A 17,357-nucleotide genomic window follows, 5' to 3' on the forward strand; every position below is an offset into this window, starting at 1 on the left:
GCCACTGTGCCCGCTCCTAATTTCCTTTATTTATTATTATTTTTCTTTCTGAAGTGGAGTGTCACTCTTGTCACCCAGGCTGGGGTGCAGTGGTGCAACCTTGGCTCACTGCAACCTCTACCTCCCAAGTTCAAGCGATTCTCCTGCCTCAGCCTCCCGAGAAGCTAAGATTACAGGCGCCTGCCACCACGCCCACATAATTTTTATATTTTTAGTAGAGACGGGGTTTCACCATGTTGGCCAGGCTGGTCCAAACTCCTGACCTCAGGTGATCCCCCTGCCTTGGCCTCCCAAAGTGCTGGGATTACAGGCATGAGCCACTGTGCCCGGCCCTGATTTCCTCATTTTTAAGGTAAGGCAACTAAAGTCCATAGACAGCACTGACTCTCCCAGAGACAAAGAGCAAGCCACTGGCAGAACTGGGACCATCACCCAGGCTTCCTGATACCCTGGCACCTGCCACTTCCAAAGCCCAGGGGTTCTGTGGAGACTGAACTCTCTGGGGTGGGTGGGGCTGTGCCTGCCCATGAGTTGCAGGAAGCAGTGAGGGTGTCTGTCAGTCTCCCAGCCCAGAGAAGTGGGCCCAGGACTGCCGCCACTCCTCTCTTGATTTTGCAGAGACCGTCCCTGGCTCTTAATGAGAGAGGAATTTGGACGGGGAAGGGGGTTCTAACCGCTGTGATGATGTCTTGGGTGTTGAGGGCGATGTGCTGGACCCCAGCGCCCCCGTTGTAGTCCACATATTCCTGGGGGAGGGAAACAAGGAGACCACTGTCATTTGCCCCGTCACCCACATCCCTGACCCTGCAAGAGCCCCCAGACCTCTTCCCTGCTCCCCTTTCCCCCAGCCAGGGGCAGCCTCACCTGGATCTGGGACTTCTTCTTGCCAGGCGCTGGCTCATTGATGGGCATCTTGATGGACTCTTCATAGTTGGCCACCACAATGGATCGCAGAGAGCTATATTCTGTGTGCACCTGCGTGTCATCCACAGACCAGAAGCGGTGGAACTGCAGGTTTTTCAGGTACCTGTAGGGTGGGCGGTGGGACACATCTGCTCTGAGCGCCTCCAGGGACGGCCTCCATCACCCCGTTTCCACCTTCCAGAATCTGTCCCTGAGCAGGCTCCAGAAAGGAGATGCCATTGCCACCATACCCATCAGAGATTTAGATCTTTCTGTTGTTGTTGCTCGAGACAAAGTCTCACTCTGTTGCCCAGGCTGGAGTGCAGTGGTGTAATCTCGGCTCACTACAGCCTCAACCTCCAGGCTCAATTCCTCCTCCCACCTCAGCTTCCCAAGTAGCTGGGACTACAGGCGTGTGCCACCACACCTGGATAATTTTTGGGGTTTTTTTTTTTTTTTTTTTTGAGACGGCGTCTCGCTCTGTCGCCCAGGCCGGAGTGCAGTGGCTGGATCTCAGCTCACTGCAAGCTCCGCCTCCCGGGTTCACGCCATTCTCCGGCCTCAGCCTCCTGAGTAGCTGGGACTACAGGCGCCCGCCACCTCGCCCGGCTAGTTTTTTGTATTTCTTAATGGAGACGGGGTTTCACCGTGTTAGCCAGGATGGTCTCGATCTCCTGACCTCGTGATCCGCCCGTCTCGGCCTCCCAAAGTGCTGGGATTACAGGCTTGAGCCACCGCACCCAGCCGCCGGGTTTTTTTTTTTTTTTATTTTTTGAGACAGAGTTTCGCTCTTGTCACCCAGGCTGGAATGCAGTGATGCAATCTTGGCTCGCTGCAACTGCCACCTCCTGGTTCCAAGCGATTCTCCTGCCTCAGCCTCCCAAGTAGCTGGGATTACAGGCATGCACCACCATGCCCAACTAATTCTTTGTATTTAGCAGAGACAGGGTTTCACTGTGTTGGTCAGGCTGCTCTCGAACTCCTAACCTCAGGTGATCCACCTGCCTCAGCCTCACAAAGTGCGGGGATTACAGGCATGAGCCACTGTGCCCAGCCATATTTTTTGTAGAGATGGAGTCTCACTATGTTGCCCAGGCTAGTGTTGAACTCCTGGGTTCAAGCCATCCACCTGCCTGGGCCTCCAAAGTGCTATGATTCCAAATATGGGCCACCACGCCCAGCCTAGATTTGTGCCCTTATGATGATACTTTTCCTTCAAGTGGAAGTGTCTTGGAACGAAATACATACAGGATGGCAAGGCTCCCACAGATGGAAGTACAGTGTTTTGAGAAAAAGGCCCTTGCAGGCCGGGCGCGGTGGCTCACGCCTGTAATCCCAGCACTTTGGGAGGCCGAGGCGGGTGGATCACAAGGTCAGGAGATCGAGACCATCCCTGGCTAACATGGTGAAACCCCGTCTCTACTAAAAATACAAAAAACTAGCCGGGCGTGGTAGTGGGCGCCTGTAGTCCCAGCTACTTGGGAGGCTGAGGCAGGAGAATGGCGTGAACCCAGGAGGCGGAGCTTGCAGTGAGCCGAGATCGCACCACTGCACCCCAGCCTGGGCGACACAGCGAGACTCCATCTCAAAAAAAAAAAAAGAGAAAAAGGCCCTTGCTTTTTCCTCTGGGTTGTGGCAGTCTTCCTCCAAGCTGCCATGGACTGTGATGCCCCCAGGGTTCCTCAGGGAGGGCCTGTGGGTTGCTTTGGGCCTCAAGTCCACTGGTCTCCATGTTGACAGTTTCATAGTGAACAAATGCATCAGTGGCCTCAGGCTAACTCCCATCATTTTGTGCTGTATTTTCCACTTCCATTTTATTTTACTTTATTTTATTATTAGTATTATTATTTATGTTTAGATAAAGTCTCGCTCTCTCACCCAGGCTGGAGTGCAGTGGTGTAATCCAGCTCACTGCAACCTCCACCTCCCTGGTTCAAGCAATTCTCCTGTCTCAGCTTCCCAAGTAGCTGGGACTACAGGCACACACCACCACATCCAGCTAATTTTTGTATTTTTAGTAGAGATGGGGTTTCACCATGTTGGTCAGGCTGGTCTTGAACTCCTGACCTCAGGTGATCCACCCGCCTCGGCCTCCCAAAGTGCTGGGATTACAGGCGTGAGCCACTGTGCCCAGTCTATTTTATTTTATTCATTTATTTTTTGGAGACACAGTCTTTCTCTGTTGCCCAGGGTGGAGTCTTGCTCTGTTGCCCAACTTCCACCTCCAGGGTTCAAGCGATTCTCCTGCCTCAGCCTCTTGAGTAACTGGAATTACAGGCGCCCGCCACCTCGCCCACCGAGTTTTTGTATTTTTAGTAGAGACAGAGTTTCTCCATATTGGTCAGGCTGGTGTTGAACTCCCGACCTCAAGTGCTCCTCCCACCTCGGCTTCCTAGAATGCTGGGGTTACAGTTGTGAGCCACTGCACCCAGTTGTATTTTCCACTTTACTGCAAGGACCAGGGAGTAGGCCAGTCCACCATGGGGACCCGTCATCTTCACGCAGAGGGAGAGGGCCAGGGTCTCACCATTCGGAGGCGGACACCATCTCCTGATCAGGCTGGTTTCCCACAATGTGGTCGATAATCTCGAGACTGCATTTGGGCCTGGGAAAGGAAGAAAATGGGGGTGAGAAGGGTGGCTACCCCCCAGATTGCTCCCTTCTCCATGACCCCTCAATAATAATAATAGCTCACACTTCTGTTTTCGGAGTTTTATTTTTTGGTAGAGATGGAGTCTCTACACAAAGACAGATTCTTTCGTTGCCCAGGTTGGTCTAAAACTCTGGAGCTCAAGTGAACCTCCTGCTTCAGACTCCCAAAGTGCTGGGATTACACGTGTGAGCCACCGCGCCCAGCCTCACACTTATGTAGCATTTACTATGGGCTGGACATTTTATTTTGTCAACTCGTATACTATTACGGTCCCCATTTTACAGATGAAGAAACTGAGGTCTAGAGAGATGAAGCGACTTGCCCAGGGCAAAATGGCTGTGAAGTAACAGAGTTGGGATTTGAACCCGGGAAGTTTGGTTGCAGAGGCCATGGTCTCAGCCTCTATGCCACCTCTTCAAGCACCCCCAAGGACTTCCAGGAATTTCCTAGTGGACTCCATTCTGCCCCAACACACATGCACAGTGGACATGGAGGAAGGGGCATTACTTTTCACAGCACCTCAGGGCTTTCCACCCACCTCTGCCCTGAGAGACACTCACAGTTTAGGAAGTAGGGGGTCCATGAACACTGGGGCCTCATATCCAGGCAAGAATTGGCCGGTGTAGTTCATCTTCTCCACCAGGGTGTGTGTGGTGTCCCCATACTACGGGTGGAAAACAGCCTGGCTCGGCCCCTGGGCACCCATCCCCGCCGAGGACAGAGCACATTTCATAGCGCTAACGTAGCCCTGGGTTCCAACCCGTATCTGACCCTAACCAGATGCATGATCTTGGGCAAGTCACTTCTCCTTTCTGAAACAAACTGCAATCTATCACTTGTTTGAGAGTTTCTGTGAGGGCAGGGACACTGTTTTGCTCATCGTGGTGTACCCAGCACCAAGCTCAGTGCCTGGCACAGGGGAGGTGCTCAATGAAGCACCTACTTCATTTATTTCAGTAGGTCAACTAGATGAAGAACGCAGGAGGGCACTGGATTAAATTATACTGAAGAGTGGCCGGGCGCGGTGGCTCACGCCTGTAATCCCAGCACTTTGGGAGGTGGAGGCGGGTGGATCACGAGGTCAGGAGATCGAGACCATCCTGGTAAACACGATGAAACCCCATCTCTACTAAAAATACAAAAAATTAGCCGGGCGTGGTGGCGGGTGCCTGTAGTCCCAGTTAGGAGGCTGAGACAGGAGAATGGCGTAAACCCGGGAGGCGGAGCTTGCAGTGAGCGGAGATCATGCCACTGCACTTCAGCCTGGGCGACAGAGTGAGACTCTGTCTCGAAAAACAAAAAAACAAAAATATTATACTGAAGAGCTCTGTCAGTCACTTTAGCCACCTTTTTTTTTTTTTTTTTTTTTTTTTTAAGGCAGAGTCTCTCTCTGTCACTCAGGCTGGAGTGCCTTGGCATGATCTCAGCTCACTGCAACCTCCATCTCCCAGGTTCAAGTGATGCTCCTGCCTCAGCCTCCTGAGTAGCTGGGATTATAGGCGTGCACCACCATGCCGGGCCCACCTCAGCCTCCCGAAGTGCTGGGATTACAGGCGTGAGCCACTGCACCCAGGCTTTTTTTTTGAGACGGAGTCTTGCTTGTTGCACAGGCTGGAGTGCAGTGGCATGATCTTGGCTCACTGCAGCCTCCTCCTCCTGGGTTCAAGAGATTCTCCTGCCTCAGCCTCCCAAATAGCTGGGACTACAAGCGTGTGCCACCACACCCGGCTAATTTTTTTTTTTAGACAGAGTTCTGCTCTTGTTGCCCAGGCTAGAGTGCAATGGTGCGATCTTGGTTCACCGCAACCTCCGCCTCCCGGGTTCAAGTGATTCTTCTGCCTCAGCCTCCCAAGTAGCTGGGATTACAGGCATGTGCCACCACGTCCAGCTAACTTTGTATTTTTAGTAGAGACGGGGTTTCTCCATGTTGGTCAGGCTGGTCTCGAACTCCCAACCTCAGGTGATCCGCCCATGTCGGCCTCCCAAAGTGCTGGGATTACAGGCGTGAGCCACTGCGCCCAGCCCCACACCTGGCTACTTTTAGTGTTGTTTTACTAGAGATGGGGTTTTATCATGTTGGCCAGGCTGTTCTTGAGCTCCTGACCTCAAGTGATCCACTCACCTTGGCCTCCCAAAGTGCTGGGATTACAGGCACACTCTAACCATTTTTATGTTTAATTTTTTAAACTTTTTTATTTTTATTTATTTTTATTTATTTATTTGAGACGGAGTCTTGCTCTGTCGCCCAGGCTGGAGTACAGTGGCACAACCTTGGCTCACCGCAACCTCTGTCTCCCGGCTTCAAGTGATTCTTCTGCCTCAGCCTCTCAAGTAGCTGGGATTACAGGCACCTGCCATGCCCAGCTAATTTTTGTATATTTAGTAGAGACAGGGTTTTGACACATTGGCCAGGCTGGTCTCAAACTCCTGACCTCAGGTGATCCACCTGCCTCAGCCTCACAAAGTGCTGGGATTACAGGCATACTTTAACCATTTTTATGTTTAATTTTATTTTTAACTTTAAAAAAATTTATTGGCCGGGCGCGGTGGCTCAAGCCTGTAATCCCAGCACTTTGGGAGGCCGAGACGGGCGGATCATGAGGTCAGGAGATCGAGACCATCCTGGCTAACACGGTGAAACCCCGTCTCTACTAAAAATACAAGAAAATTAGCCGGGCGCGGTGGCGGGCGCCTGTAGTCCCAGCTACTCGGGAGGCTGAGGCAGGAGAATGGCGTGAACCCGGGGGAGCGGAGCTTGCAGTGAGCCGAGATCGCGCCACTGCACTCCAGCCTGGGGCACAGAGCAAGACTCCGCGTCAAAAAAAAAAAAAAAAAAAAAAAAAAAAAATTTATTTATTTATTTATTTTTGAGACAGAGTCTCACTGTCAACCAGGCTGGAGTGCAGTGGTGTGATCATGGCTCACTGTAGCCTGCATCTCCTGGACTCAAGCAATCCTCCCACCTCAGCCTCCCATGTAGCTGGGACCACAGGCATGCTCCATCATGCCTGGCCAATTTTTAATTTTTTGTAGAGATGGGGTCTCACTTTGTTGTCCAGGCTGGTTTCAAATTCCTGGGCTCAAGCAGTGCTCCTGCCTTGGCCTCCCAAATTGCTGAGATTACAGGTGTGAGCCACTGCACCTGGCCTATTTATTTTTTATTTGTATTTTTAATTTTTGTAGAGATAGGGTCTCCCTATCTTGCCCAGGCTGGTCTCGAACTCCTGGCCTCAAGTGATCCTCCTGCCTCAGTCTCCCAAACTGCTGGGATTATAGGTGTGAGCCACTGTGCCTAGCCCTTTATGTTGAATTTAATCTGGAGGAGGTAAGAGCTACAATTGTCTCTGTATTACAGTAACACAGGTGCTGGCCAGGCGTGGTGGCTCACGCCTATAATCCCAGCACTTTGGGAGGCCGAGGCAGGCAGATCACGAGGTCCGGAGATCGAGACCATCCTGGCCAACATGGTGAAACCCTGTCTCTACTACAAATACAAAAATTATCCGGGCATGGTGGCGGGCGCCTGTAGTCTCAGCGGCTTGGGAGGCTGAAGCAGGAGAATGGCCTGCACCCGGGAGGTGGAGCTTGCAGTGAGCCGAGATCGCACCACTGCACTCCAGCCTGGGCGACAGAGTGAGACTCCGTCTCAAAAAAAAAGGAAACACAGGTGCTAAACAGAATTGGTCGCCTTTGCTGAGTGTCTAACGTGCTAGGCACTGTTCTAGGTGCTATACACAAACGACCTCATTGGATCCTTTTTTTTTTTTTTTTTTTTTTTTTTTTTGAGACAGAGTGTTATTCTGTCACCCAGGCTGGAGTGCAGCAGTGCAATCTCGGCTCACTGCAACCTCTGCCTCCTGGGTTCAAGCGATTCTCCCACCTCAGCCTCCCAAGTGGCTGGGACTACAGGTGCACACCACCACGGCTGGCTAATTTTTGTATTTTTTTTTTTAGTAGAGGTGGGGTTTCACCATGTTGGCCAGGCTAACTCCCGACCTCAAGAGATTCGCCCTGCGGCCGGGCGCGGTGGCTCAAGCCTGTAATCCCAGCACTTTGGGAGGCCGAGACGGGTGGATCACGAGGTCAGGAGATCGAGACCATCCTGGCTAACACAGTGAAACCCCGTCTCTACTAAAAAATACAAAAAACTGGCCGGGCGCGGTGGCTCAAGCCTGTAATCCCAGCACTTTGGGAGGCCGAGGCGGGCGGATCACAAGGTCAGGAGATCGAGACCACAGTGAAACCCCGTCTCTACTAAAAATACAAAAAATTAGCCGGGCGCGGTGGCGGGCGCCTGTAGTCCCAGCTACTCAGGAGGCTGAGGCAGGAGAATGGCGGGAACCCGGGAGGCGGAGCTTGCAGTGAGCCGAGATCGCGCCACTGCACTCCAGCCTGGGCAACAGCGTGAGACTCTGTCTCAAAAAAAAAAAAAAAAAAAAAAAAAAAACTAGCCGGGTGAGTTGGCGGGCGCCTGTAGTCCCAGCTACTCGGGAGGCTGAGGCAGGAGAATGGCGTAAACCTGGGAGGTGGAGCTTGCAGTGAGCTGAGATCCGGCCACTGCACTCCAGCCCGGGTGACAGAGCGAGACTCCGTCTCAAAAAAAAAAAAAAAAAAAAAAAAAAGAGATTCGCCCACCTCAGCCTTCTACAGTGCTGGGATTATGGGCGTGAGCCACTGCACCCCAAAAAAAGAAAAAAATTGAAGAAAACACCTTGGCACGGTGGCTCCTTGGATCCTTACGATGACCCTATGAGGAGTCATAGCTGAAGATACTGAGGTTTGCAGCCATGAAAAGGAACGAGATCATGTCCTTTGCAGGGACATGGGTGGAGCTGGAAACCGTTATCCTCAGCAAACTAACACAGGAACAGAAAACCAAACACTGCATGTTCTCACTTAGAAGTGGGAGCTAAGCAATGAGAAAACATGGACACATCACGGGAACAACAGACACTGTCAGAGGCGGGAGGTCGGGGAGGGAGCACACCAAGAAGAGTAGCTAATGGATGCTGGGCTTAATACCCAGGTGATGGGATGATCTGTGTAGCAAACCACCATGCACATGTTTACCTATGTAACAAACCTGAACATCCAGCACATGTACCCCAGAACCTATAATAAAAGTTGAAGAGGCCGGGCACGGTGGCTCACACCTATAATCCCAGCACTTTGGGAGACCAAGGTGGGTGGATCATGAGGTCAGGAGATTGAGACCATCCTGGCCAAAACGGTGAAACCTCTACTAAAAATACAAAAAATTAGCCGGGCATGGTGGCAGGTGCCTGTAGTCCCAGCTGCTCGGGAGGCAGATGCAGGAGAATGGCGTGAACCCTGAGGGCAGTGGGTGCTTGCAGTGAGCCAAGATCGTGACACTGCACTCCCGACAGAGTGAGACTCCGTCTCAAAAAAAAAAAAAGAAATCAAAGAAAACAGCCGGGCACGGTGGCTCATGCCTGTAATCCCAGCACTTTGGGAGGCTGAGGCAGGAGGATCACTTGAAGTCAAGAGTTTGAGACCAGTCTGGACAACATGGCGAAACCCTGTGTTTACTAAAAACACAAAAATTAGCCTGGTGTGGTGGCAGACGCCTGTAATCCCCGGGAGGCTGAGACAGGAGAATCACTTGAGCCCAGGAGGCAGAGGGCAGTGCAGTGAGCTGAGATCACGCGACTGCACTCCAGCCTGGGCAACAGAGTGAGACTCCATCTGAAAAAAGAAAAATAAAAGGCCGGGCACAGTGGTTCATGCCTGTAATCCCAGCACTTTGGGAGGCTGAGGCAGGCGGATCACCAGGTCAGGAGATTGAGACCATCCTGGCTAACACGGTGAAACCCCGTCTCTACTAAAAATACAAAAAAGAAAAAATTAGCCGGGCGTGGTGGCGGGCACCTGTGGTCCCAGCTAGTCGGGAGACTGAGGCAGGAGAATCGCTTGAACCTGGGAGGCGGAAGTTGCAGTGAGCCGAGATCACACCACTGCACTCCAGCCTGGGTGACAGAGCGAGGCTCCAACTTTAAAAAAAAAAAAAAAAAAAAATTTTGAGGAAAACAAAAAAAGATCCTGTGGAGGCACAGGAAAGTTGAGCGCATGTCCCAGATCACATAAGCGTTCCAGTTCCAGTCCTTGCTCATTTAAACAGAGTCATAGAGAGGTACAGTAATATGCCCAACGTCACACAGCTCGTGTGGGATCTCATGTCCTCAGACCCCATCCTTCTCCCTTCTTCAGAGCCCCTGCCTTCACCCCCTTGCTGTCATCCTCCCACCCTGGGAGGAAGGGAAGCCTGGGAGGAGTGGCTGGTGGCTCCTACAGCCCCTGTACACTGGGCCAGGCATTATGCGGGACAGACTTGAGGGACAATGTCTGTGCTCCGAGGCCCATGGGTGGGATGGTTTGATGGAGTCAGCTGCGGGGCTCCTGGCATCTCAGTGGTGCCGACAGCAGGAGGGGTGGGGCCACCAAAGGCAACTCACCGTCTGCAGCACAGCAAACTTCACCTTCCCGAACTTGTCTTGCTCTACCCAGGGCTCCCGCACGATTTTGGCGCCCTGTTCCCGTGCTTTCTGCAGAGAAGATGGGATTGGGGAAGTGGTGAGGGCCGGAGACTTCCAGAACCCTCGCCTGCTGCTCCTGCCAGGAGGCCTCTGTGTGGTCCTGCAGGCCCCTCCAGTTTCTCCAGCCCCAGGTAGGAACCCCAGGCAGCTTCACTCATTACCCCCAATACTCATGCTCGTTTGGCAAGAAGGGAAACTGAGGCCCAGGCCCAGAGTTGGGGCTATGGGAGACAAACTAGGTAAGGATGGGTGTCTGTCCTGCCTCTGCTAACTCCCCCTGTGATCATTCCCCCTCTCTAGTCCTCAGTTTCACCATCTGTAAAAGAATGGTTGGATGAGAATAAGATGATTCATGCATTTATTTAGCAAAACTGTACTGCCTGACAGTGCTTATATCATGCACCAGGCTCTGTTCCAGATTCTAACCTTGTTCATCCTCGAAGCAACGTTATGAAAAAGTAGTATTATCATCTCCATTCTCTAGGTGAGGACGTTGAAGCACAGAGACATTAAGTCACTTGCCTGAAGTCACACAGCTAAGATTCAGACCTGGACAGCCTGGCTCTGGAATGCACACTCTGAATCTCTAGGCTGCCTCTTGGGTACAGTGTTTGGTTTAGAGTTGTGCTCAAGAAATGGTAATTCTGAGGTCAGGCAAAATGGCTCACGCCTGTAATCCTAGCACTTTAGGAGGCCAAGGTGGGCAGATCACTTGAGGTCAGGAGTTCAATACCAGCCTGGCCAATATGGCGAAACTCCATCTCTACTAAAAATACAAAAATTAGCTGGGCGTGGAGGCGTGCGCCTGTAATCCCAGCTACTGGGGAGGCTGAGGCAGGAAAATCACTTGAATCCAGGAGGTGGAGGTTGCAGTGAGCCAAGATCGCACCACTGCTCTCCGGCCTGGGTGACAGAGCAAGATACTGACGCAAAAAAAGAAAAAGAAAAAGAAAAAGAAAAAAGAAAAAAAAAGGAAATGACCAGCCTGACCAACATGGAGAAATCCTGTCTCTACTAAAAATACATAATTAGCTGGGCGTGGTGGCACATGCCTGTAATCCTAGCTACTCAGGAGGCTGAGGCAGGAGAATTGCTTGAATCCGGGAGGTGGAGGTTGTGGTAAACCAAGATCATGCCATTGCACTCCAGCCTGGGCAACAAGAGCAAAACCCCGTCTCATTAAAAAAAAAAAAAAAAAAAAAAAAAAAAAAAAAAAAAGGAAATGGTGATTCTGATCGAATTTCCTCCTTTGACAACCCAGCTGTGGTTAGCCCCATCTGGCAGCTGTGGAAACTGAGGCTCAGAGAAAGTGAGGACACACAGGAGAGGACAGGGCACCCCCCGAGCCCAGGTGTGTGTCACACTAGCATCTGGGCTTGTCACTGTGATGCAGCAGTGTCCTTCCAGCCCTGACCAATGGGGTCCCCATGGCAGACGGAGGCCTTCGTCTCCCAGTGTGTCCAGGTGCATTCTCACCTGCACGATGTAGTCACAATCTTCCACCTCAAACGCGATGTCCTTCACTCCATCGCCGTGTTTCACCAGGTGATCCCCCATCTCTATGGCCGGCAGGGAGGGGATGGCACTGGAGTCTAGGTCCCCTCACCTGGCTTTCAGTCTCCATCCAGGCCCTGAACCCAGAGCCCACCCATGGAGCCATGCATCTACCCTCCCCAAACCCGGACCCCACCCACAGAGCCACAAGTCCACCCTCCCCGGGCACCTCACTCACCTTTGTTCCAGGGGTTGAGTGCTGAGGAGAGGACAAACACAATCTAAAACACAAGGAGAAGGGGTTGTGGCTAGTGGTTAAGGGGGGCATGGGGAGGTGCACCCATCAGCCCCTCCCTGCTGACCCAAGACACCCCTGATGGAGCAAAAGGACTCCTGGACCTGGGTTCTAGCTCCTTCTCTGCCTTAGTTTCCCACACTGGTCCTGAGGGATGGGGCTTGCAGCCATGCCAGACCCCCTCTGGATCCTCAGAGGAGCTGCCAGGTCAGGTCTCTCTTGGGGAGAGAACTCCAGGGACCCCATCAGTCAAGGCACTACTTAAAATTCCTCCTCTGATAGCCCAGGTTTTCTGAGCACCTGTGGGGTCAGTGTTGGGCCAGGCTGAGGAGGAAATGAAACTAGGAGGGACCCTGTTGCATGGCTGTACAAAGGTGCCAGCAGGGGGGTCGGTGGGAGCTGAATTATATGTTTTTTGCTGCTGTTGTTGGGGTTTTTTGTTTGTTTGTTTTTGGTATTGGTTTTGTTTTTGAGATGGAGTCTCGCTCTGTCGCCCAGGCTGGAGTGCAGTGGCACGATGTTGGCTCACTGTAAGCTCTGCCTCCCGGGTTCAAGCGATTTGCCTGCCTCAGCCTCCCGAGTAGCTGGGATTACAGGCGGCCACCATCGTGCCCAGCTAATTTTTGTATTTTTAGTAGAGATGGGGTTTCACCATGTTGGCCAGGCAGGGGTTGGGGGCTGTCCTGGGGGTGGCAACTCACCTTCCCTTGTTTGATTACATGGCTGACCACCTCCCGGGAGCCGGTCTCCAGGCCCCTGTAGGCTAGAGGTTCAAAGCCCATCTTGCTGCAGTAGAATGATGCGGCCTGAATCACAGGGTTGCAGCAGGGTTCATGAGGGTCAAGGGGCCAGCCTGGGGGACTTCCGGAAGAGAGCCCCTGGCCCCCCCTCAGCCTGCCGGCCCTATTGCCTCAGGTGCAGAGACCCTCCTGGGAAGAAAGACTGCTGCCTGCACATTTTGCTGACAGATAACTTTCGAGCTGGTGTAATTAGGATTCAGAGCATCTGGCCCACCCCTGGCCTGATCCTCCCTCCCAAGGGCCAATCACAGACCTGCTGGAGGCCTGCCCTTGTCAGGTGGCCCTCTGCCCTCCTCTCTGCTCACTCCAGTACCTTGCCCCGGCTTCTACCTGCTTGGCGTTGCCAACCCAGAAGGTCACAGAGTGGAAGTGGAGGAATCGGCCTCTCTCAGGCTGCAAAAGGAGAGAAGAGGTGAGGTTGAGTCCCTGAAAGTGAGTCTAGAAAAGTGCGGGTAGAGTAATGTCCCCTAGCCACCCTCCTTATCCCAGCCTCAACCACAGAACTCAGGAGCAGTGGAACCTCAATGAGCCTTGCCAAGCCTCAAAAGAGGTTTTTCATGTGGAAGTTGAGCTCCTGGGTGTCTTGGATGGGGAAGCCCCCTCAGGAAGCCTGCCACGGTTTCACACAGGGAAATAGCCTTATGTTGCAGCAATATGGATTTAAGTTAGACCTTAGAAAGAACTTCCAAATGGGATTAAGAGACTGGCAGTCATTTAAGAAGGGGTATAAGTTTTGTTTTTGTTTTTGAGATGAAGTTTTGCTCTGTTGCCCAGGCTGGACTGGAGTGCCGTGGTGCAATCTCGGCTCACTGCAACCTCCGCCTCCTGGGTTCAAGCGATCCTCAGGTTCAAGTGATCCCCCCACCTCAGTCTCCCGAGTAGCTGGGATTACAGGGTTGCACTACCACGCCCGGCTATATTATTGTATTTTTAGTAGAGACAGGGGTTTCCTCATGTTGACCAGGCTGGTCTCGAACTCCTGACCTCAAGTATTCGCCTGCCTTGGCCTCCCAAAGCACTGGGATTACAGGCGTGAGCCACCATGCCTGGCCAGGATACAAGTTTGTTAGGAGGGTGAGGTTGAGTCCAGCTTAGTCTGGGGGAGCCCCAGGGGTAAAGCTGAGTGTGCAGTCATGCATGTCACATATCCACTCCAGTCCTTCCTCTTCTGCTGATAAAACCCCAGTCTCCCTGCACTCCAACCCCCTTCTAGACCCCGGCCCCTACATTTCCCACATTTCCCCTGCTTACCTTTGCCCCTTTGTCACTGTAAGTCGTCTAAGGAGAAAGAGAAGGACAGTGAGACTTGTAGGCTCCAACACAAGGTGCTTCTGGAAGTGTTACTGAAGATGTCCCACACAAGGGGAGATAGTCATGGCACTTACCATGATTGATCTTAGTCAAACTTCCTGCTGCGAAGACTGGGACTAGCGGCCTGGGGAGTGCTGGGCTGGAGTATTTAACCCCAAGCAGGTCCCGCCCAGGCCTCCTGGCATACCTGGGGGATGGGGTAGGGAGCTGAACCCAGCCCTGGAAGGTTCCGGGCCTGGGGGCCTCTGATCCAGCCGCAGCCTCATTGAACAGGATGGTGTTGCCAGGCCCAGAAAGGGGGAGTGACGTCCACTAGTCAGTGGGAGGCAGAGTCAGGGCCAGAAGCCAAGGGCAAGCTTTTCCAGGATACTGGGACCGTGACCATTACCGCCCAGAATCCAAAGCTCAGAAGCCAAGGTCGGCTGGAGTGCAGTGGTGGCTCCAGAACTCTTGCCTAGAGGAAATTTGAGGGGGAATTTGGAGACTGGCCCCGAAGTCCTGTTTGCAAAGCAAGTATGTGGTTTCTATTCAGGATGAAAGTGCTGTATTCCATAGCTGTTAGAGGCACGGTAGGAGAAGGTTTGCATCCTGGCTCTGCTACATATGGTGTGACTTGGGAAAATCACCATATCCCTCCCAGCCTCATTTGTAAAACAGGAGCAAGAATAGTGTGGTGGGGATTAAAGGAGATAAGCATGCTCTTTGGAATAGGACCTGGCACACAGGACACTCTCTCTCAGTGTTGGTTATAATTCATCCGGACAGCTGAGAACATTCCTAGGCCATGTGGTTAGCAAACGGCAGGGAAGAACTGGACCGTGAACCAGGCTATTCTAATGCCAGCACCCACATTTTAAATTGCTAGATTGCCCTCTATACAAATGGGAGATATTGATATCCCCATCAGATGGGGAAACTGAGGCCTGGAGAGGTGAACACATGTCTCCTAGGTCATGGAACTGGTAAGAGCAGAGCCCCAAACTCTGGCCTATTTGATTCTGAAGTTGGATCTCATTGCACCAGTGCAGAGCACTTCTCCCTCCTTTTCTCTATTTTCTGGGCCATTCAGAAGGCAGGCGAGGTGTTCCCATCTCCTTATTCTGCCTGTCCTGGGCCTGCCCAGTGGGCCCCCAGTGTCCACCTCAGCTCCTTGAGTCTAAATTTCCAATTGGGGCCAGGCACGGTGGCTCACGCCTGTAATCCCAGCACTTTGGGAGGCCAAGGCGGGAGGATCACTTGAGGCCAGGAGTTTGAGACTAGCCTGGCAACATGGTAAAACCTCATCTCTACTAAAAATACAAAAATTAGCTGGACGTGGTGGTGCACATCTGTAGTCCCAGCTACTCAGGGGGCTGAGGCAGGAGGATCACTTGAACCCAGGAGGCAGAGATTGCAGTGAGTGGGGATCACCCCACTGCCCTCCAGCCTGGGTGACAGAGGGAGACTCCATCTCAAATAGTAGTAATAATAAATAAATACATTTCCAACTGGAAAAACTTGAGTGGAGGTGGCCCAGGGTGGAGCTCACAGGCCCAGAAGGTTCCCATGGAGGAGAAGAGCTCTGTGTAGCCCGCCTACCCCCTCCAGGTCAGCAGGAACATCTTGTCCCTTTGATTGCTGTGGCCAGCTCCAACCCCCACTCCTGGACCCTGCCCTGGCTTATATCCTAAGCACAAAGGCCAATGTTTACTGACTCAAGGAAATGTGTCATCAACAGTAGTGGGGTGCAAAGGCTGGTAGGCATCTGGCTCAGCGGGGCAGAGGTAGGAACTCTGTCCCCAACACTGTGGGTCTCAGTCCCATGCTGGGTGCACCCCTAGATGCCATTCCCATGTGTGGGCAGAGAGCAAGGAGGGGAGCCTGCAGAGCCTGGTATCTGGAGTCCCCTCCCCGATGCTCCCTGTTCGAGCTGGGCTCGGTGACAAGGTGTGACTGTCTCTGTTCTTTATGCCCAACCATGCAGAGGTGGATTCCAGAGGCCTTGCTCAAGAAGCTCACTGATCAGATGGGTTCATAGGACCCGTCCCTGACAATATCCTAGTGTGCAGAAAAGCATTCACCGAGCCGGGCCTGGTGGTGAGCACCTGTAGCCCCCAGCCACTCAGGAGGCTGAGGTGGGAGGATCACTTGAGTCCAGGAGTTCAAGGCTGCAGTGAGCTATGATCATGCCACTGCACTCCAGCCTGGGGAACAGGGTGAGAACTTGTATCAAAAATAAATAAGGCAGGGCCCAGTGGCTCACACCTGTAATCCCAGCACTTTGGGAGGCCAAGGCAGTAGGATCACTTGAGATTAGGTGTCCAAGACCAGCCCGGCCAATATGGTGAAACCCCGTCTCTACTAAAGATACAAAAATTAGGCTGGGTGCAGTGGTTCACGCCTGTAATCCTAGCACTTTAGGAGGCTGAGGCGGGCAGATCACCTGAGGTCAGGAGTTCGAGACCAGCCTGACCATTATGGTGAAACCCCATCTCTACTAAAAATACAAAAATGAGCTGGGCATGGTGGCAGGCACCTGTAGTCCCAGCTACTTGGGAGGCTGAGGCAGGAGAATTGCTTGAACTTGGGAGATGGAGGTTGCAATGCGAGATTGTGCCACTGCACTCCAGGCTGGGCAACAGAGTGAGACCCCGTCGCTAAATAAATAAATAAATAAATAAGTAAAATGGAACAAGTCTCAGTAACTGATGGTTCTTACTATAGTGTTTGCTAATATTAGAACTTCTGGGAAAAAAAAAACATGAAAAAGAGGCAATCTCTAAATGGAGACACACTTTCAGGGTTTTAAAAAGCAGTTTTTAGTTGCTAATGAGCGCTTGTGAAACCACACAGCTGACCCTTAGAGTCATGATTTTCTAGCTGATGGGGATCTTTTTACGGAAGTCCACCTGGGCTCTGAAACTGACAGACTTAAAGGGCTTAAGAAAGCCTCGCTTCGCTCTTAGCCTCGAGACACACAGCCTCTTGGCTTCTTAGCTACCGCAGAAGAAAATCCTGAATTCACAAATTCTAGTTGCCCAAACCTGACCCCAAACTGAAAGCTCTGCAATGGGACAGTTGCTTGAGTCCAAGAGGTCGAGGCTGCAGTGAGTTATGATGGCACCACTGCACTCCAGCTTGGATGACAGAGCGAGACCCGGTCTTAAAAAAAGAGGGAAAGAAAAAAAAAAAAAAAAGGCTGAAACCTGATGCTGTCTGCTGTGAGCTGTTTCAGTCTCAGCATGAACTAAAAAACTGGGTAAGACAGGACTTTAACTCTAGGACCCTGGCAGATTAGAGACATCCCTCCCTGGGGCCATACATACGCTGTGCAAACATCGTGGATGCTGCTGGACAGTCTGGGTCAC

General features: G+C 52.2%; 1 protein-coding gene across 4 annotated transcripts in view; it reads right to left on the reverse strand.

Annotated features, from left to right (window-relative positions):
• Nucleotides 1–14,306, reverse strand: part of HPD (4-hydroxyphenylpyruvate dioxygenase) — a 22,449-nt gene extending 8,143 nt beyond the window's left edge. Inside the window, exons 1-11 of one of the 4 annotated variants that reach the window (XM_015153010.3) lie at nucleotides 14,085–14,306; nucleotides 13,951–13,977; nucleotides 13,030–13,092; nucleotides 12,601–12,705; nucleotides 11,843–11,885; nucleotides 11,587–11,669; nucleotides 10,030–10,119; nucleotides 4,117–4,220; nucleotides 3,431–3,508; nucleotides 865–1,027; nucleotides 675–746 (exon numbers count right to left, since the gene is read on the reverse strand). In XM_015153010.3, the coding sequence (XP_015008496.1) occupies nucleotides 675–746; nucleotides 865–1,027; nucleotides 3,431–3,508; nucleotides 4,117–4,220; nucleotides 10,030–10,119; nucleotides 11,587–11,669; nucleotides 11,843–11,885; nucleotides 12,601–12,705; nucleotides 13,030–13,092; nucleotides 13,951–13,977; nucleotides 14,085–14,087 (831 nt within the window). In that variant the 5' untranslated portion in view covers nucleotides 14,088–14,306. Of the gene's footprint in view, nucleotides 1–674; nucleotides 747–864; nucleotides 1,028–3,430; nucleotides 3,509–4,116; nucleotides 4,221–10,029; nucleotides 10,120–11,586; nucleotides 11,670–11,842; nucleotides 11,886–12,551; nucleotides 12,706–13,029; nucleotides 13,093–13,950; nucleotides 13,978–14,059 lie in introns of all 4 variants that reach the window. The other 3 variants (XM_077955553.1, XM_077955555.1, XM_077955554.1) reach the window with 3 other exon arrangements.
• Nucleotides 14,307–17,357: the final 3,051 nt, after the last annotated feature.

The sequence above is a fragment of the Macaca mulatta genome, chromosome 11, assembly GCF_049350105.2.
Source record: "Macaca mulatta isolate MMU2019108-1 chromosome 11, T2T-MMU8v2.0, whole genome shotgun sequence".
Lineage (NCBI taxonomy): Eukaryota > Metazoa > Chordata > Mammalia > Primates > Cercopithecidae > Macaca > Macaca mulatta.